At 45.4% G+C, this 21,202-nt stretch overlaps 2 protein-coding genes across 7 annotated transcripts in view; one reads left to right on the forward strand and one right to left on the reverse strand.

The window, feature by feature from the left end:
• Window positions 1-2,045: 2,045 nt before the first annotated feature.
• On the reverse strand, window positions 2,046-16,255 carry Morn4 (MORN repeat containing 4). 6 transcript variants are annotated; one of them, XM_031390350.1, is made up of 5 exons: window positions 16,221-16,255; window positions 5,389-5,483; window positions 4,696-4,810; window positions 3,513-3,622; window positions 2,046-3,331 (listed from the first exon to the last, which is right to left on the reverse strand). In XM_031390350.1, the coding sequence occupies exons 2-5, from the start codon at window positions 5,453-5,455 to the stop codon at window positions 3,183-3,185; spliced, it is 441 nt and encodes a 146-aa protein (XP_031246210.1). In that variant the 5' UTR covers window positions 5,456-5,483; window positions 16,221-16,255; the 3' UTR covers window positions 2,046-3,182. The 6 variants fall into 6 exon arrangements, with proteins under 6 accessions (XP_031246210.1, XP_031246209.1, XP_031246208.1 ...); XM_031390349.1 differs by lacking the exon at window positions 16,221-16,255 and adding an exon at window positions 16,008-16,214; XM_031390348.1 differs by lacking the exon at window positions 16,221-16,255 and adding an exon at window positions 15,225-16,001.
• Window positions 16,256-16,412: 157 nt separating this feature from the next.
• Pi4k2a (phosphatidylinositol 4-kinase type 2 alpha) overlaps window positions 16,413-21,202 on the forward strand; it is a 33,703-nt gene continuing 28,913 nt past the window's right edge. Inside the window, exon 1 of the mRNA XM_031390343.1 lies at window positions 16,413-16,934. Within this exon, the coding sequence (XP_031246203.1) occupies window positions 16,503-16,934 (432 nt within the window). The 5' untranslated portion in view covers window positions 16,413-16,502. The remainder of the gene's footprint in view (window positions 16,935-21,202) is intronic.

Consider the following 21,202-nt stretch of genomic DNA (forward strand, 5'->3'; position numbering starts at 1 on the left):
GCACATGGCCAGAAAGCCAGGGACGGCCTGATCGGAATGTGTCTCTTGTTTTTGAAAGGCATCCAAGCTGCGTCCTGGCCACGATGTCCTTTCCTAACTCATTCATATCCGAGTCTTGTCTCTAGCTTTGATCCCCACTGATGGGTAACCTAGACAGTCCAGTGCCTTGTCACATTAGTAGATAATGACACCTGGTGGATAGACACCTGATGCACACTCTAGACGACGTCTGACTGACCCAGGTATGAATCCTGAGACTGAGGGATTAAGATAGGACCACCCTCTTCTCTGAAGGCACTTTTATTATGGAAACTGATCACATTGTTACTATAATAAAATGCAACAAGTGAGACTGGAATGCTTACGCAAAAGATTTCCTGGCCAGATGCCAAGGGTCTTCCTAAAGGCTGTGGGACCTGCGTGGTCCATCTTTTCTCACCACTGAGCAAAGCCTTAGTAATCTCAAGCAGAAGCCCACTATTAGAGGGGTAGCCTAGGAAAACATAATGACTTTTTTTGCTGTTGTTAATGTGTAGACACATGCACTTACTCGTGCAGACAATGTGAGGGCTAGTGATTGATGTCAGGTGTCCTCTATTACTCTCCAGTTTTTTTTTTTTTTTAAGATGTAGGTCTGTCATTAGATCTGGAGTTTGTCATTTTGGTCATACTGGCTGGCATTAAATGTCTGAGATCTGCCTGCTTCTGTTTTCCAATGTTGGGGTTACAGGCACGCACCACTATGCCTGGCTTTTTATGTGGGTGCTGCGGACTCAAACCCAGGTCCTCGTGTGTGGAGCAAACACTTTGCTTACCAAGTAAGCCATTTCCCCAGCTTCCCATTGGCTCTGAATGACAGTTAAGAGACAAAAGGCCTCAGCTGAGATGTTTAGAAACACTTGACACAACCATCAGAAAGACGGCCCCCTCCAAAATGCTCAGCTCGTTTTGGTGGGGATGCAGGACCAGCAGCAGAGAAGCTGAGACTCAAAGTTTAAATGAATCATTACACAGAGAACAGGTCCCTGTTTGGGGCAGAGGCTGGAGAAGACTATTAGAGACAATCACCAAGCAGAAGTAGAAGTCTGATGGCAGCAAAGCTGGGGCGTGGCTCTTGTGTTTCTCTCATGATCACCTTCCAGAGCAGTGGGGCTTATAGAATAGGAGATTTGGGGCTGATGGGAAAAATCTAGGGCCAGGAGAGGCAGCCCAGAAAGCTGGCTAAGAGCTCAGCCTTTGGGCTTCAACAGCCCTGGGTTTAAGTTCTGGGACCCCTGGTGTCCCTGAGGCCTTGGAGTAGACCCCTAATTTCCCTGAGTCTCAGCTAGAATAAACCTTTCTCCCAGAGCTGTAGGGAAGACTGAGGAAGAAGTGTAAATAAATGAGCTAGTATGGTGGGGTGTTCTGTTACTGGGTACAGAAAAAGGGAAACATGGGCAGGAGATGACTTGTCTGAGTTCATCCAGTAGGTCTGGCAGTAACTGGTATTGGGGCTTGTAGACATTGATGCTCAGGGTGAAACGAAGCCAGTGGCAGGGAACTATTATCAGAACGTGTAGGACAGAAACCCCATCTAGTCTGCCGTTTACTAGCCTGGACAACCTGAGCCCGCTGGTTTTAAAAGCCTCATGCCTTCTTCTTCACGGAGGGCGTGGGTACAGTTACAGCTCAACATTCTGTGTCTCCTAGGAGCTGTCCATTTTGGTACCTGGGACCCACTAGTTAGGCTGGGCTAAGCCGGCTGGACAGTCAGCCCCAGGGATACTTTGAACCTTAGACCTAGGAGTCCAAGCACGCACAGCCATATCCAGCTATTTACATGGTGCTGAGGCTCTAACTCGGGTCCCTAGGCTTGCATAGCAAGCACTCCACTGGCTGGCTTCTCTTTCCAGCTCCTCACAGGGGCTCTGAGGGACAGATGACATCATCAGCAAAGTGTTCAGGGTTAGCTCCAAGCAGCTAGCTCTCTGTTTGGTTTCCATAAATGTTAAACAGGGTGATATTCATAAGGCCCCAAGTCCAGAAAGTCCATAACACTAATTATAGGCAGTTCTGGTGATTGGTTTATTCCTATAAACAATTGTTTCTACAGTACAGTTCAGGTGATAAATAGAGGCACACAGCTATAATTTCCACCATAGTCTGCTGTTGAGAGAGATTTGAGGATGGGGGCCTGGGGCTGGGCCTGGGGCTGGGACCTAGGCTAACTGGAGACCTTGTGATGATTTTGGCAGGAAGATCTGTCCCAGGACCAAGGGCCAAGACTCTTGCTTCCAGAGTCATGAGCCAAATGGAGGAGCCCATGCTAGACACTTCACACTAGGATGGATCCAAGTCTTTGAACACCCAAAGGACAATGAGCCTGAACCAATGGTACACTGGGAAGGAACTCTCGGTGCAAGCCTTCCCTGGGATTCCAGGTCATTCCCTAGAAGGCCTGGATAGGTCTGCCCTTTGCCCTGGATTGAGTAATGAATGCAGGTCATAAGTTACTTTTGCACCAGGTTCTCACTTAGCTATTCTATAAAGGGATCCTGTCTGACATCTAAGGGAAGAGAGAGGCACAGGTGGGGATTGGGCTGTGTGCTGTAACTCAGGTAAGGAAGACTCAGGTAAAGCTGAGTGAGAAGAAAACCACACTCTTACACTGAGGAAGGATAAGAAGACACAGAGACCAGCCAGGCTTCCAAATGCAGTGCGTGAGTGGGTAACACCCAGAAGAGCTCCGGCCTGGACTTCACAGAGCTGTTGTGGTCTAAGTCACCCTTGACTTTTTCCTGATTTCTCCAGTGGTAGCACACAGGACTGGGCCTGAGTCCAGGCCCAGATTATCTGCCGAAAGGGTGGGCGGAATGAAGAGATTCTCTATAGTTTGACAGCAGGCGGAGAGAAGGCCACAGCACTAGGTAACCCAAGGTCTTGGGAATAACAAGGAAGAAAGGGCAGGCCCTGTTCTTGAGCACATCGGGGCCAGGGAAGGACATAACTGCCGCAGCGTCTCGGGGCCAGAACTCCTCCATACTTTTCTGCGACTGAACTCCTGATTGGCAGGTGACAGAGCACCTCCCAGGCTGTGGTGTCACAGTCATTCTCATCTCACATCCGGTTCGTTTGTTCACCTCGCACGCAGACAAGGGATGCCACTGCTTTACACATACTTTCCATCTGTGCCCAAAGCTCCCTCAGGCAGTGAGGTTTCTGGCTGACTTGGAGGCGCTTTGAGCCCGCTGAACTATGGCGGAACACTTCTCACGCCGCAGCAGCTTGTTGTTCTCAAACAGACCTTCATTGCGGGGTATTCCATGAGAACCATCTGGGAAAGTCAGCAAGCCTGTGAGGAGGACAGAAAGAAGAAGGCACTAACGTGTCAGCTCAGCTGAAGAAGAGGAAAAAGCTACGGATATGGGCACTGCAGGTAGCTGAAGAGAGCCACGGAAGAATTAAGATAAAGGAGGATTATTCCACCCATGTCACATTTACCTAAGTTACCATTTTACTGAGATGAAACTCACCAAAACCATCTACTCTGCCATTTTTAAATTCCCCCTCAAAGGTCATGTTGTCATATCGAATGAAGACTCCGACGCCATTGAACTTGCCCTGGGAAAACTCCCCCTCATACCTGCAGAGACACCAAGATGTTAGTTAGTCTTTAGTGGGCACATTAGCTGTGCATGGTAAATGAGGCAAACAGTTGCCAATAATGTGTCTGTTAGTCAAGGTACAGAGCGAAGCTCATCTCAGAGCTCTACCAGAGCCACCTAGATCATTCTGCAGTAGCAGAGGAGGGTCAGAGGCTATATAATGTGAGGTCTTGATTCCAGGAAAGGAATTCCCTGAGTGGTAACAACCCTGACAGGTCAGGAACTCACTCTATAGAGCAGGCTGGCATCAGCTCACAAAGGTCCACCTACCTTTCCTCCTGGGTGCTGGGATTAAAGGGCACGTACCACCATGCCCAGCCAAAGAAAGGGAATTGGAGTAGAAGGTCTCACCTTCTTGATATTTCCAATTTCACATCTATTTAATTTGATATATTTGTTTTATTTAGGGACAGAGTCTTGCTTTGTAGCTCAGGTTGGTCTCAAATTCAGGATATTCACACCTCTGCCTCCCCAGTGCTGGGATTACAGACATTTGCCACCGTGCCTGGCTCTTAAAATCTTCAAATAATAAAGGCAGGCAAGATGGCTAGTACACAAAAGGAACCTGTCTCCACGCTTGAAGATTGAGTTAAATCCTGGGGACCATCATGGTGGAAGGGGATAACTGACTCCTCTGACCTTCACAAGCATGTGGTGCATCCCCCACAAATAAAGAACTCAGCTGGGCGGTGGTGGCGCACGCCTTTAATCCCAGCACTTGGGAAGCAGAGGGAGGTGGATTTCTGAGTTCGAGGCCAGCCTGGTCTACAGAGTGAGTTCCAGGACAGCCAGGGCTATACAGAGAAACCCTGTCTCGGAAAAAAAACAAAAACAAAACAAAACAAAAACAACAACAACAACAAAAACAAACTCATAGAAATAAATAAAAAATTAAAAAGCAAAGTAATCAATAAAAGAACTGTTCATCCTTTTTCTGTTTTTTTGGGGGGGATGGGCAAGCTTGGGGGTTGAATAGACAGCCACCAGTGCCTATATTTATAATAGAGTCTTGTTAGTTCAAAGTTGGAGGAAGGAATGACTTAGGACTTACCTTGAGCCATCTGAGAAGGTCAGTACTCCAAAGCCGTTAAAAAGCCCATTCTCAAAGTGACCCAGGTAGGTACCACCATCTGCAAACATCAGTTGACCAAAGCCATGTCTCCGGCCTGAGCAAAGAGAAGGACAGGCACCAGGTTGGAATGGGGAAGCTTCAAGATCCCTCCTCACTGGCTTAGCAGCCCACACTTTTCCACAACCTTACTCACAAAAAGCTGCCCTTCGCCCTTGTGAGTGTGGAAAAGCCTGTCTCCTTGGGGCAGTTTCATGGCTTGCTAGGACTGAACACTGAGAGAGACTGTAAGGTGGCCAGCTTGACTTTCCAAAGTGAACCATCAAAGTGCTTATGGTGTGGTTTCAGTACAGGTCACAGCGCCAAAGCAGTTTGCTATTCCTAACGATAGATTACTTCCGGCTGTAAAGAGCTGTCATAGGAAAGTTGGAATCCTGAACTCTAAACTGCACACAAAAGAGTTTATTTGGCTCTTCTGGGCACATTCACATTTAAGACAACAGACTGTTAAAGCACCATACATCCAGAAGTGGAAGACTGCATTCATTTCTAGTTCCTTCAGTAAGCCCTGATGTAAAGGAAAGGTTCGACGTGGAGCTGAGTCCTGCAGTGGGGACTGTGCAAAGGGACTGCGCGAAGCTACATGAAGTTGGCTGCCCCAGGGCTTCTTCTCACCCTCTTTCCACTCGCCACGGTATTCCTCCCCATTGGAGTAGGTAAAGGAACCTTTCGTCAGGGTCATGGCTGCAGCTTACAGAAGAGGATGACCACTATAAGAAACAGAGAAAGCAGTGTCACAGGATGGCTAGCGGACGAGAGGCTGTGCTCTGGCAAGTGCACACTTGCCTTACCTTATGTGCAATCCTACCTCAGGCAAGCGTGATCCTACCTCAGGTCACTTAAAACGCCCTCCTCACCACTACCTCCACCTCTGCTAAAGCACCCTCACCCCTACTTCTCTTAAAAGTTTTCATCAGTTCCTGTTTCCTGTGATGGAAATGAAAGCTAAATCTACAAATATTTACTTAACACATACTTGTACTCAGTGGACGAATAAACAGGGTCCCCTTGATGAAGTTATAATATGGTCAGTAGACTTAGCAGGTGAAACTCCAAGCTATACCAGAGACAAGGTAATTCTGTGTTAAGTACAGGGGTGAGCAGACTTTGGCACACCCGTGGTGCATGTCTGTAGTCTTGGCAGAGGCAGGAGGGTCATGCATTCAAAGTCATCCTCAGCTACACAGAACTGCCTCAAAATAAACAAATAGGGAAAAGAATAAAACAAAAGTAAGCAGCAAAGAGTGAAAGACCAATTGAAACACAAGCTATCCAGGGTAAACACAAGATGGCTAGTTTAGATGTGATGGATACTACACACCGAGACCTCGAGATGTTAAAGAACTGCACAGATGTGATGATGCAAACCCCATCATATTATAGACGAAGAAACACAAGCTCAGAGTGGTTAAGAACTTTTTTTGTGGTGCTGGCAAGATAGCTCAGTGGTTAAGCGCACTTGTTGCTCTTGTAGAGACCCAGGTTTCATTCCCAGCTTCATATCATGTTTCACAACCATCTAAACTCCAGATCCAGGGAATCCAAACCCCCCTTCTGACTTCCCTAGGTACAAAGTAAGCACACAGTCCACACACACACATACACACACACACACACACACACACACACACAGAGAGAGAGAGAGAGAGAGAGAGAGAGAGAGAGAGAGAGAAAGAGAGAGAGAGAGAGAGCACAAATAATTATACACATAAGGTTAAACTGGACAGACTGTCGCAGCTAAGTTAGGGAAAGGAAGAGTCTGCGGCATCTAGGGTTGATGGTGGGGCATTGAAAAAGAATTGGAATTGGATGAAAGCAGTGGTCAAGAAAAATGACTGTGACAACAGGAGGGGTTGGAGCAGCCGAGTACCATCAGAGAAGCTTGCAAGGAAGAGCTAGCCTCCTACCAAGAGGCAGAATTGCCTTAGTCTGGGTTGGCTGTGTGCATTACTTAGTTAATGCAGGGTTACCAAAGGTGATGACACAGATATTTAAACGTGGAGATTTGAGAAGCACCGGCTAGCCTCTACACTACACTGGGACCTGTTCTGTTTCCAGTGCTGGAGTCTAATCTTTTAGATGAGGAGAGATTACGTAATCATCCCAGCTGACCACAGAAACCTGAGTCCAGCAAGACGTAGAGGGCACTGCCCTCTGAGCTGAGGCCCCATGCTAATGACTCACAGTTTCATCAGGCAAAGAAATAATAGTTGTTGTTTCAGGCCACTAGGTCTTGGAGGTGTGTGCCATCACCCAGTAAGAACTGACACCTTCATATGGGTGAATGTGGTCAGAAGGCATGCTAAGTATATATCATAAAAAAGGAAGCCATACCAATAGCAATGGGGACTAGTGGATGGTAAAAAAAATTTGTATTCAAGGATATTCCATAAGAAGGGAGACAGACAGACATTTAAGATACCATTAAGTATAAACAGAGGCAAACAGAATCAATAAACAATAGAAATTTTTTTTTCAATTTTCTAGATCTTCTTATTCACCCCTTCCTCTTTTCTATATTTAAGGATTACAATGTTTTCTCAAATGATAAAATGCAGATTCATAGGCCCTACCTCAAACCTAATGAGTCCAATTCTGTGCAGCTAGAGCTTGGGAACCTATAGTTTGAACAAGCACATCATTAGATTCCCATTTGAAAGCCTTCGAACTGTGACTCAGGGAGACGCTGAAAGTTATAACTAAAGATCACCACAAAGGATAATCAACTGGAAGTCTCACTCGCAGGTGGCTGCCTGATGCTAACAGGACAAGTGCAGCTTTTCTTCAGAGTACGGGACTGTACTGTCTGGTGCCAGTCAACAGCTTCCTTTCCTTCAAGCCACACAGAAACTGAAACTCTTATCGTTAGCCCAGCATCAGAGCAGGCTCGGACCGAGGTCAGTGAGGCCTCACAGCAAATACAACATTAATGAGAGGAAGATAACAAGTTTCCATGAGAATTTCAAGAGAAAACTTTACAGTGGAGCTAAGGTATTCTGAGAGCTACAGGTCATCTTTAGCTTTTCCAGAACTAAGTGAGTTCATGGCAGTCAAAGTCAAATGATGATACAAACTGCAAACAAGCTGGCCACGGAGTTTCATGTCTTTAATCCCAGCACTCTGGAGGCACAGGCAGGCAGATGCCTTTGAGGTCCAGGCCAGTCAGGGTTATGCATGAGACCTTATCTCAAGAAACAAAATAAAAAACCTCCAATTGCTAAAGAACTCTTTAAAACACACCCACCTGAATCTGAAGAGCTGTGTGTATGTATATGAGAGTATGTATGCATGAGTGTAATATGAATCCATGTGTATGTCTGTGCATATGTGCATATGGGTATGAGTATGTGTATGCATGAGTGTGTGTATATGAGTGTGTGTATGCATGACTATAATATGAATGCATATGTGTATGACTGTGTGTGTACATATCAATGTGTATGTATATGAGTACGTGTGTGTACAAGTGTGTGCATGTATACGAGTATATGCTAATGAGTATGTTTATATGTGTGTGTATGAGCATGTGTGTATATATGTGTGTATATGACTGTATGTATGTCTGAGTGTGTGTATGTCTATGAGTATTTATGTAGATGAGTATTATGTATGTGATGAATGTGTGTGTGTATCTGTGTATGTGTATGTATGAGCGTGCATGTATGTATATTTGATATTCTGATTTCTCTATGAAATCTTGTCTAGCCTTGAGCTTGCTGTGTAGACCAGGATGGCCTTGCCTCCTGCCTCTGCTTCCCGAGTACTGGGTTTATGGCATGCACCACCATTCTTGGCTGAAGAACTGTGTATATTTGACTAAATTTTATAACAGTATGTCATGATGAAGTCAGCCAGTAGACTTAGAAGACAGTACAATAAGGGAATCTTCCTTAAATGTTTGCCAGTGGTTAATAGATTTCTCTTCCCTCAAACGTTGGTGGGTCACTGCAGTGAGAGCCAAGAGGTGGGCACACAAGGAGTCAGGGTACGATGCTTTTGTACCTTTTTACTTTTCATGAAAGCTCCATGGAACTTGCAGGGTTGCATCTCACCGTGGTCCACAGGGACCAGGGAAGAAACAAGGAAGCATGTGAGGACTCTCTATGGACAACGCACTAGCTATGCTCCTAAGAATAGAGCTATCTTTTTGTTGTGTGGTCAGCTATTGGGCTACTATCTTAAATATCTTAAGAAAGGTGATGAAATTTGAAATTTGATTTAAATTTTAAAAAAGGATTTACCTGTTTGACTGTCTGCCTATCTATTTAATGTATGTCTGTATCTATTTAATGCTCTACCTGAATTTTTGCCTGCATGCCAGAAGAGGGTCCCATTGTAGATTATTGTGAGCCACCATGTGGTTGATGGGAATTGAACTCATGACCTCTAGAAGAGCAGCCAGTGCTCTTAACTGTTGAGCCATCTCTCCAGCCCCTGAAAATTCTTCTTTTTTTTTTTTTTTTCCTAATTGCTGAATGTGGGGGAATACATTTTCTAAAGATGTTTGCACTGTCTCCCTAAATTTGATCGGACTTGGACTGCTTCAAATACAGCATCATGGAAGTGATACTTCATCGCTTACGTGCACCAAAGATAGCATCACAAATGTTAATTCTGCTCATTACCAGACCCCATAGCTTGAGACCTGAGCCACAACCTGAGAACACCTGACTGGAGGCCGTAAGATGCTTAAGCAGGCAAAGGAACCTGCCCCCAAGACTGACAACCTGAGTTTGATCCCTGGACCGACATGCTGGAAAGAGAGAACTAATTCCAGCAAGTTGTCCTCTGACCTCCACAAAGCATACCGTGGTATGTGAACATACATATACATAAATAAATAAGTAAAACAGAAATTAAAATGTTATCCTAAAATTAATAAAATAAAATTAAAATACTATCTGGAGGCTCCCAAGTGATGAGGAAGCCAGGTATAGGACATGTTGCTCCAGCTGGTATTCCAATTTGGGGAGTGGGGGAGGGAGAAGGGGTTTTTCTGTGTAGTCTTGGCTGTCCTGGAACTCACTCTGTAGATCAGGCTGGCCTCAAACTCACAGAGATCAGCCTGCCTCTGCCTCTGCTTCTGCCACCCAAGTGCTGGGATCAAAGGCATGCACCACCACTGTGAGCCACTGCCGGCCAACCAGCATCCTCACTTGTCAATCATCTTAGCTCAGACAGGAGCAGGCATTTGTGAAGGAACTGTCAAATGGTTCTAGTTCCCAGACTGACCCACTCATCTGAGAAACTATGGAAAAAAAAATAGAAGCTATCTTCATGATGCCACATCTAGATTCCTGGCCCATGGGATGTGGGAGCATTGTGGGGTAGTTTTAAGTTGTTAAATGTTGGGTTAATTCATTGTTTAGTGATAATAAGCAAAATACCATCTGCCACCCACCGACACCACTCAGTGCTGGTTTTTAAGAGCATATATTACACATTTCCATTCATCTTTGATCTGGAAAGATACAGTAAATTCAGAAGTGGTTTGTCTCAAGACTCAAATCAGAAGTGCCGATTAAAAGGAACATACGTAGAACTCATGGGTCTCAGGCTATGGCTAGGAACTGCAACACGCGTCCACGCAGCTGCTGTTGTCACTACCTGGAAGAGTGTTTGAATTTTAACTAATGAGCCTCGTAACTATCCATGATAATTAAGAGTCGGCTCCACAGCCACGAGGCCAACAGGGAATTTCACCAGTAACCAAGATCATCCATAGTTACGGAGACAAACACAGCTTAATAAAGTGTATCCAGTACCAATGCAAATGGAAAAGCCCAGCACTTTAATAATGGACACAGATCGATGTTTACAATACTTGCTCATATAATCCTGTTGAAGAAAATTGATACCCTAGGCTTTAGAACTACATACAGAATCCAGTCACAAACCAAGACGGTTCACATTCCCACAGAGGCCCCTTCTGCACTCGTGATAGACAAGCTGCAAAAGATCAGTCCAAAACGTAATCTAGAATTGCTGTTTTGTCTCTGTAATCCAAAGTCCTAGAGCTGTGCAAAGGACACCATATCCTTTGCTATTTTACTTTTGTTTTCTTCCATGGACGTCTCCAAATAAAACCTGAAGACAGTGATAAGAAGTTGTTTTCATTTTTTAAAAGTGCTTTAAATTTATGTGACTCAGTGTGAACCTGCATGAGTGTATGTATGCTGCGTGTGTACAAGAGCCCATGGTGGCCAGAGAGGCTTTTAGATTCCCTGAAACTGGACTTACAGCTGCTGTGAGCCACTATATATATATATATATATATATTCAGTGCTAAGAACTGAATCCTGGCCAGTAAACACTACTGCTGAGTACCTCTTGAGCCTCTCTCTCTCCCCCACACATAAAACCAATCTTACTAAAGAACATTTATGAATTTGCAGCAACTTTTGTCTAAATTAAGAAGTTTTTGTTTTTTGAAAGAGGATCTGTGTAGTCATTGGCTGTCCTGGAACTCACTATGTAGATCAGGCTGGCCTTGAACTCACAAAGATCCACCTGTCTCTGCCTCCTGAGGCTTCAGGTTAAATTAAGAACTTTTAAAACAAAATGCCAACAATCCCCCTCCCCAGTCTAAGAATAATCATACCCCAGTTAACGACTGTTTGGAAGCAGCCGCCCTCTCCACCACACAGTCTCCAAACTGTCTCCCAAACTACTTTCTTAGGTAGGCAATCTAACAAAAGTTCTTTTAGTTATAAAGGAAGCAACTGTAGGTTTTTAGAGCCCTAAGAGGAGAAAATGAAAGCTTTGAACAAAGATTAGGAAATTGGAAATACTGTTATATAAAACGTGTTTTAAAATATGAAATAATTAGTTTTTTTTGAAATTAGGTTTTTTAAAAAAGATTTATTTATTATTATAAATAAGAACACAGTAGCAGTCTTCTGACACACCAGAAGAGGGCGTCGGATCTCATTACAGGTGGTTATGAGCCACCATGTCATTGCTGGGATTTGAACTCGGAAGAGCAGTCAGTGCTCTTAACCGCTGAGCCATCTCACCAGCCCAATAACTAGATTTTTAACGTTATAATTCGAATCCCCTTCCAAGCTGGAAAGTAAACAGAGGTATTGTTGCTATAAGCAGGACTTATTTAGTAAGAATGTGGGATAGTTAGATCCAAGAAGATGAAAAGAGAGCACTGGTACAAAGAAGGTTTTAAAAAAGACAATGACACAAGAGTGATGGCTCTCGGAAAGTAATATTGTCAGAACACTATTCTATGCCAAGGGAAAGGAGAATGCCTGGGCCGGGCTCTATCTAGTACAGCGAAGTTACTCTGGTTAGTACCTAAGTAGTTAGTGCGTGCTGAATTGCAGAGATGACAATCCATTCCCCAAGTCTCGGTATGTGGGACGTCTCCCTACCTGTGGCTCAGACGTGCCCTAGATTAAACAAAGCCCCAGACCTTCACCAGGCAACCCAGTCTTCCACTGCATTTTTCATTCCAGCCTGGCTCAGTCTATTTTTGCGGGGTCGGCTCTCACCCACCCTACAGGTTCTTCAAGCTCCCACAAATCTGGCATTCCCTCCAGACACAGCCAGGCACACCCCTCTCGATAACCAGTGTAACCAGTGTCCTGTGTTCTCCGGGGCTACGACCTCTAGATCGAAACTCCAAGCCCAGTTTTGGGGTCCCACTCGCAGCCACCTTCTGGTCAGTACAGCCAGGACAGAGGCTCGCTCCCCGGCCCAGTCACCTGCTTGTCGCCTCAGTCTCTACCTGGTGGCTCGCACTCCCTGGTCCTCCTCCCACCCGCGCCGCGGGCCAACCTGAGCTCGGCTTCTCGGAGACGACTGTCACGCCCGGACCAGACGCGGGGCTCCAGCAGCTGGGATCTTTGCTGCTCTGGGAACCCAACTGTCACTTTCCCCTCCGCCACCTCCACCCGCCTCAGCCCCACTGGACGCCACCATCCCTGACGGCCGCACTGGGCACAATTCCCGCTGTTCATTGGCTGTTACCTAGGCAACTGCGAGCAACGCCACTCCCCATTGGTCCAGCCCTCTTCGTGCCATCTTTGCTAGAGGCCCAGTGTTTTGGGAGTCTGGGCCAAAGATCTGAAAGAGATGGGGCTGAGCCGCTGTTCAATCTCATTAATCCCAACAGAAAAGAAAGACCCAGGTTTCACCTCTCCAGACACCTACAGGCGGAAACTTTAATCCTAAATAAGGCCGAACGAGTGTTCAAAGTGGCTACCAATCTCAAAAGGTTGTGATTTTTAGACTCATAAGCAATCCACCGCTAAGTCTGAAGAGAAAACCTAAACCCAGCTTTAGAAGCTCAGCTTTGTAATTAATTAATGATGCGCTGCACATTTGCATTCATAGGGACTCACTATGTTCTACATCTTTTTTTTTTTTTTATTATATGTAAGTACATTGTAGCTGTCTTCAGACACACCAGAAGAGGGCGTCAGATCTCATTACGGGTGGTTGTGAGCCACCATGTGGTTGCTGGGATTTGAACTCAGGACCTTTGGAAGAGCAGTCAGTGCTCTTCCCCGCTGAGCCATCTCTCCAGCCCCTACATCTTTTGTTTTTAAAACATATTGCCATTATTGGAGCAAATCTTCCCAAATACTGTTTCTGAATGTCCGTGTAGCTGTATGTTTGTGTATTGAAGTTCGTGCAGTCATTGAAAAATGGATGTAAAGAAACGGATCTTTTTAGAACTTGTGTTAGGAAATACGAAGAATGAGATTAAATCACAGATTGTGTGAGACCAAATTATAGAAAGACCTATAAATTAGCAAAAAGCTTGCAAAATGTAGATTCTTTCTTTCTTCCTTCCTTCCTTCCTTTCTTTTTTTTCTGTTTGTTTTTTCGAGATAGGGTTTCTCTGTGTAGCCTTGGCTGTCCTGGAACTCACTCTGTAGACCAAGCTGGCCTTGAACTCTGAAATCTGCCTGCCTCTGCCTCCCAAGTGCTGGGCTTAAAGGAGTGCACCACCACTGCCCAGCAAAAATGTAGTTTCTTTGGTCAGCAAGATGGCTTCTTGATAAGAAGAAAATTACCTTGTCTCCTTGGGACATAGCATCCAACATCATAGGAGTTATAATGGCAGTTAACGGAGCTAATCCATGTAAGATACTTAAACAATGTCCAACACATACTTAGCACTGGGTATGCTCTCCGTGTGTATTAGGGCGCGTGCTTACCTAAAAGAGAAATCTAGTTCCAAATGCTAGACACAGAAATTAAGTTTGAGGGGAAAACTCAGAATTCCAGGGAGAACTCAGAATCCTGGATCTTTCCTTGCCTATAATCTTAAATCCATTAGCTAAATGAGATGAATATATCCAATACCATTTCCATAGTTATGAGGACCAGCAAAGTAGACATCACTACATTAGTTAGGTAGACATCACTACATAGCTACTTTACCTACGTCTGCAAGGTCAGCGGACTCTATATAGATCTTTGGCCAAGATGGCTTATTTATTTTTTGTTGTGCTGGAAGTGAGTGCACGGTCTTTTAATGGTAAGCAGACACTTTACTACTCAACCCTAGAAGGACTCACTGGAAAAAAAGAAGTTGAAGACATTCTCACACATACAATCAAACAGTAGCTCCTCGATTCAATACTTCTAGTGAGTCGGAGCAATAATTTGACTCAAGAAAGTAGGTTATTGGGGGCTGGTGTGATGAGTCACCAGGTTGGCATTGTCACCAAGCCTGACAACCTGAGTTTGATCCCTGGGACTCACATAATAGAAAGTGAGAACAGTTATTGTCCTCTGACTTCCACAGGTGCACAAACATGTGACACACATGTATATGAATACATTCAAAAATTAAATAAATGTAAAACATTAAGGTAATTATGTGATTGGTCATCTTCTGTGAAAACTTTTTCTTCTACCTACCAGTGTTTCTGAGAAGAAAACAAAAATGTCATTAATAATCTCAGCAGTTATAAAAGGGGGATGTCTCTGGAAGGCTCTGTGTGTCCTGAGTATAGGTAAGGATAATTACTGTCATTTTATAGATGAGAAACTTTAGAAATTTTAGAAATCAACTTCTTTAAAAATGCTAATCATTGAGTTCCAGGACAGCCAGGGCTACACAGATAAACCCTGTCTCGAAAAACCAAAAAAGCTAATCATTTATAGAACAGAGCTTAACCTCAAATGTCTCTGGTCTTCAAGCCCATGTTTTTATGTGTTACATTTTTACACTTTAATTTTATTAAAATTAGTTATTATATGCTGGGCAGTGGTGGCATACGCCTTTAATCCCAGCACTTGGGAGGCAGAGGCAGGCGGATTTCTGAGTTCTAGGCCAGCCTGGTCTACATAGTGAGTTCCAGGACAGCCAAGGCTACACAGAGAAACCCTGTCTCGAAAAACGAAAAAAAAAAAAAAAAAAAAAAAAAAAAAAGAAAAAAAGAAAAAAGAAAAAAGCAGCAAGTGCTTTAACTGTTCCTCCATACCTGCAGCCTCTATTCTCCACTCGTGTCTAGGTTTGGAGTGGATGTGCTCTCCATTGCACCCCTGCAAGCTCTTCCCTGAAGCTCCAGGATGTCACATGCCCTCTGCTGGCTCACCAGGCCTCTCTGGCTCATTAGGCTCCGCTTCTCCCCAGCCAAGCAGGCTGTCCTAAATAGGCTTTTGCTTTCTTCCTCTTTCTCTTTGGCAATGCCTCCTGTGCATGGTATGCCTTTTCTTTCCTTCTTCTCCCCTTGTGATTCAGCTACTTCCTTTAGCAGCTGGCTCTTAGTACAGACTCTGTATACAGCTTTTTCTCACTCTCCGCCCGTTCTCAAATCTTAAGAACTAGTGAGAACTTTCAGCTAATATTGTTAGCTTTATATCTCCGACTGTCTCCGGTGGTATTTATACAGAGCGAGGATAAAGCTATATTTTTCTTCTTCTTTTATTAATGAAAACGAGGACCAACTGTGTCTAGACACTCAGGTGGATAAAGTCACGGACTAATTTATTCTCAAGGGACCAAAGCTTTCCTCAATGATCGGATAAAGCATAAAGCATTGAGTCATTTGCTCATACACTATGTAAACTGCATGAAGTCTGACATTTATTTATATTTTTGGTTTTTCGAGACATGGTTTCTCTGTTCAGTCTTGACCGTCCTGGAACTCGCTTTGTAGACCAGGCTAGCCTCAAACTCAAAGAAATCCACCTGCCTCTGACTCCCAAGTACAAGGTTTAAAGGCGTCCGCAAGGCTGAGTACTGGGATTTTTTTTTAACTTACTGCGATAGCACAGGTGACCTATCTCATTGTTGTCGTTTCAATTCTTTGCCCATAGCTGGTGCTTAGTGACACAAAAATGACATTTTGCAGTTTCTCGGCCAGCTCAGGGTAGCCGGCCCATTAACAAGTTAGCAAGGAAGCAGCTATTAGGAAAGCTTCCGAAGACCAGTCTGCCAACTGGAAGCTGGGGCGGGCTAAGGGCAGAGGGCGTACCTGACCCGGGTTTGTCCCGTAGAGCATGCGCAGTCTTCACAGAAGGTGACGCGAAGCAGAGGAGGCCGCGATTGCGTAGGCGAGGGTTCTGATTGGTCACTGTACAGGCGCGAGGGGCCGGCCCTACGCGTCGCCAAGTAAACAGGACCGGCTAGGGGCGGAGCTACGGAGGCGCCGCGCCCTGGTTGGCCAAGTGGGAGGTGGGGGAGTGCCGCGGATTGGTCGCGGCCGCGAGCTCGCTGGTGTGGAGCGCGCCGGGTCCCCGAGCCGGCGGCCTGAGGGATGGACGAGACGAGCCCGCTAGTGTCCCCCGAGCGGGCCCAACCTCCGGAGTACACCTTCCCGTCGGGCTCCGGAGCTCACTTTCCGCAAGTACCGGGGGGCGCGGTCCGCGTGGCGGCGGCCGGCTCCGGCCCGTCCCCGCCGTGCTCGCCGGGCCACGACCGGGAGCGGCAGCCACTACTGGACCGGGCCCGGGGCGCGGCGGCGCAGGGCCAGACCCACACGGTGGCGGTGCAGGCCCAGGCCCTGGCCGCCCAGGCGGCCGTGGCGGCGCACGCCGTGCAGACCCACCGCGAGCGGAACGACTTCCCCGAGGACCCCGAGTTCGAGGTGGTGGTGCGGCAGGCCGAGGTTGCCATCGAGTGCAGCATCTATCCCGAGCGCATCTACCAGGGCTCCAGTGGAAGCTACTTCGTCAAGGACTCTCAGGGGGTGAGCGCGGGGGTGCGGGGGCGGCGCCCCGGGACCGGGGAAAAAGGGAATCGAAAGGGTGCAGAAAAGAAACTTCAGCGCCAGCCCCCGGCGAGATTGGGGATGCTTCTGGGGACTGGCGATGGAGAAACCAAGTCGGATGTAGAAATCAATCAGAACCTTTTTTACCGCGGGAGGTGTGAGCGGAAAGTGAAAAGAGGAAATAGACCAGATACAGGGCAGAAAAGTCCTGACCCATGCAGCTTTCCAATCCGTCCCTTAGCTTCAAACTACTCGGACAAGTATCCAGTCATTGCCTCCAGATTCAGGGCTTTGGGCCTATTCGCTTTCACCTTTTATTACTTATTTATTTTAGTTTGGCCCAAAGCCCGTGTGGGCTCTGAGGAGCCCAGCTTGTGTTGTGGGGTTGTCTTTGCAGGGATCCCAGGTTTCTTGTTAGCAGTCATTGGTGACAGTGTGGGTGGACTCGTCAGTGTCAATTGCCCCGATTATCACTCACTTCTGGAAAATGATTCATATCGTTGCTTATGGTTCCTCAGTTCAGAATGTGGAGCTTTAAAAACATGAAACTGTCTCCTGCCCTTTAATTTTTCCCTCAGTTCTCTATCTGCAGTTTACTTAGCTAAGGCAGTTTTGCCGACCTTAATTTTGTCCCCTGCTTTTGTACTGGGAGTATGGAAGCAGGATAATGTGGGTCATGAGGTGAGCGGGGCAGCTAAGAAATGACCTTTATCCTTTTGAGACCTTCATAAGAATTTAAAACTTTGGACACAGATCAGACCAGAGCTATTAGAGGATTAGTAGGTCAAGATATGTCAGCTCTTTCTTGTTGATGTTTTCAGATGTGCCAAATGGTTCATTTTTAAAATGTACTATTGTTATATGTATTAAAATTATGGCTGTTAAGGTTTTATCAAAATTCCCTTCTCTTTCTCTCTCTCCATATATACACACACAGACACACACACACACCCGTTTCTCTCTGTAGCCCTGGTTGTCTCTGGAACTCACTCTGTCAGACCAGACTTGCCTTGATCAACCTGGCCTGTGCCTTTCCAGTGCTGAGATTAAAGGCATGTACCGCCACTGGGCAGCTGGTCCCGTGTGTCTGTCTCTGTGTGTGTGTGTGTGTGTGTGTGAATTAAAACAAACAAAAAACCCCCCAAAAACAAAACAACAACAACAACAACAAAAAAAAAAAACTTAAAAGTTAGCAGGTGTGGTCCAAGCCTTTAATCCCAGCAATCAGGAGGCAGAAGCTGGAGGCTCTTTTGAATTGGAGTCCAGCCTAGTCTATAGAATGAGATCTAGGACAGCTAAGGCTACCTACAGGCACCCTGTCTCATTTCACTGTGTAGCACAGGCTGGCCTCCAACTCACATTCCTCCTGCCTGAACCTCCAAAGTGCTGTGTGGACTCTTTGTTCATCTTATTTTTTGATTTTAAAGCATTTTGTGTGTCTTGCCATTTTGTCTTGGTTTCTGAGTCTTTGCCCAGAGGATGGTTGGATCCCTTGGGATCGGAGTTACAGATGATTGTGAGCTGTCATATGGGTGCTAAGAATTGAGCCCTGGGTCTTCTAGAAGAGCAGCAGCTTCTGAGCCATCTCTCCAGCCCTGCGTGTGCTCTTTAGATGGGTTGCATGCTGTTGGGTTTAAGTGGCCAGGATGGGTTGTGACTTGATGGAGTTCATTCACCCAGAGTTGCCCTTGAGATTACCAAAACCAGAGAGCAGTTCTGTCAACTGTGTCTGTATAAGCTGGATTGGAGAAAACTCTGAGAATATACACACAGAGAGCAGTTCTGTCAACTGTGTCTGTATAAGCTGGATTGGAGAAAACTCTAATTCAGGTCTGGGACAACAAACCAAGTTGGCAGGACTTTTCTTTTTTATTCCAGAGCAGAATGGGGTTGAAGTGTTTGGGGGCGAGTAGGTAGTGGGCAGCTTGTTGGCTGGATCTTTTGCTAGCCACAGGAAGAAGATTTTTGTTTTTTTCTCATTTAGAAGTATGTCAGGTCACCTGGGAAATGATCCGGTGCTCTGATAAATGGGAGTAAGGTGATCTGTCAGTTCTGTTACCTCAGTCCATCATGGAGGACAGACCGTAGGTCTCAGGTTTTGAGACTGTTGTTTGGTTTTGGTGGTGTTTTAGGATCTCAGGGTCTAATTTTCTGGCCACTATTCTCTGTTAGAAGTAAAATCTACACACAAATTAAAAAAAAAAAAATTACTAATATGATTGTCTTGCCTTGCTCCCACTGAAAGTTGGGGTCCACTTCTGGAGGGTTACACAGGCCCACCAGAACAGTTTGGTATTTGCCACCTCAGAATCTGCACCAAATGTATTTGTATTTGATTAGTGCTGAAATAGAGCTTGCTTTATGGCAAAACTGTTTAGACGCTCTATGGATATTAACACTTATTCTCTATAACCACCTTGGAGGTTGCTACTGTTTACCTGGACAGGAGAGCCTGGGTGCAGTGTGACTGACCTGCTCCTCACCTCACTACTGTCTCAGAAGCAGTCCGCGGTGGGAACTCAGTTTCTCTTTTCAGCTCTGGTGTCGGTTGGCATTGGACTTGCCTGTGTGTGACAGATATTTTTAAATAATAATGACCAAAGGTGGAAAAAGGGTTATTTATCTCAAATGTAAAGGAAGTCTGTAGGCTTCCCAGAACCAGCCTGGCTTTTCACTTCGCTTGCAGATGTACCTGTCCTCAGAGTGTGGCCTATACTTCCTCTGCTAATGGCTACTCAAGCTTACTTGTTTGTCAGCCATTGAAGGAAGGGAGAGAAAGAATGTGTCCCCACCCTTTCTGGCCCTTCCTAGAAGTTGCATCAGATTTTTCTGCCTACATCTTACTGTTTAGAACATCTTATATCAGGCAAGGAGGAACCAGTAGTGTGTGTAATAACTACTTTTGGAACAGTCTGAAAGGTTCTTTTTTAATTTTTTAAGATTAATTTTTTGATTTTTGATACAAGGTCTCACTATGTAACCCTGGGTGGTTTGGAGATCACTATGTAAACAAGGCTGGCTTTGAACTCACAGAGGTTCACCTGCTTCTCGTTATGGCTAGGATTAAAGGTGTGCAGCACCATCCCCAGCCCATTTTAATTTAAATTTATTTTATTTATGTGTCTGCAGGTTTTTATGCCACTTGTATGTGAGGCCCTTGGAGGTCAGGAGTGAGTGTTGCCAGGGCTCCAGGCAGTTGAGAGCCAGCTGATAATGAGTGCTGGAAATGTGCTCAGGCTCTCTAGAAGAGCAGCATGTGCTCCAGCTCATTCTGAAAGACTCGACTGTGACAGCCTTACTTCCCAGTTTATGGTAGTTTCTGCCACAGGATGATTAACTAAGGACCTGGAACAGTAAAATGGAAAATGCGAGATTAGCAGTTGTCATGGTGATGTGTCTCACATTACCCCTCCTCATTTACAAGCTTCCTGCTTCAGATCTTATGGTCACTTGACTACAGACATATTTTCTTAGCATTTACTCTTTGATAAAGTTCATATTCCCAGGAATTGCAGAACATGCGATATAACTAGTTTTAAGAAGGGCCAGGCATGGTGATGCAGGCCTATAACCCCAGCCCACAAGAGGCAGAGGCAGGTGGAGCTCTCATGAATTGAGGTCTGCCTGATTGACAGAGTGCGTTCCAGGTCAGCCAGGGCTACACAGTAAAGTAAGGGGTGGTGTGGTTCAATGTCACACAGAAAGCCCCTGGTAGGTAGTTCCTGGTGCTTAGCAGGTACCTATTCAGGAGTTTTTCATTTTGTCCCATTGTTTTTGTTTCTCTTTTTAAACAGGATCTCAGGTAACCCAGGCTGACTTCAGTCTAGTTATTTAGCCAAAACTGAGTTTGTACTCTTGATCCTCCTGCCTGCATCTCCAGAATTCCCGGAATTAGAGGCATGTTTCACTATGACTACTTATCTTGTTCTCTTTTACAGTTGTATGCCTACTGACCTCTATATTAGGTTTTCTTGGATACATGGTGTTGTGGAAGGCAATAATAGTAGTATAACTTTGAGAGGATATTCTTTTAACAACTGAGAATAACAATTCATCAAGGAATGCTATGTAAAATTCTTTGCATATAAAATTACCAAGTACAGTGTCTGCAGAGATATCTGTCCACATATTCTAGGCACTTTATATCATATCAGTGATTTTTCAACCTTAAGTAACTGACCATTTTATTGTTTATTTAATTGTTTTTTGGGGAGGCAGATAGGTTCTTACCTGTGTAGCCCTCTAGA

Source organism: Mastomys coucha, unplaced genomic scaffold (assembly GCF_008632895.1).
Source record: "Mastomys coucha isolate ucsf_1 unplaced genomic scaffold, UCSF_Mcou_1 pScaffold21, whole genome shotgun sequence".
Lineage (NCBI taxonomy): Eukaryota > Metazoa > Chordata > Mammalia > Rodentia > Muridae > Mastomys > Mastomys coucha.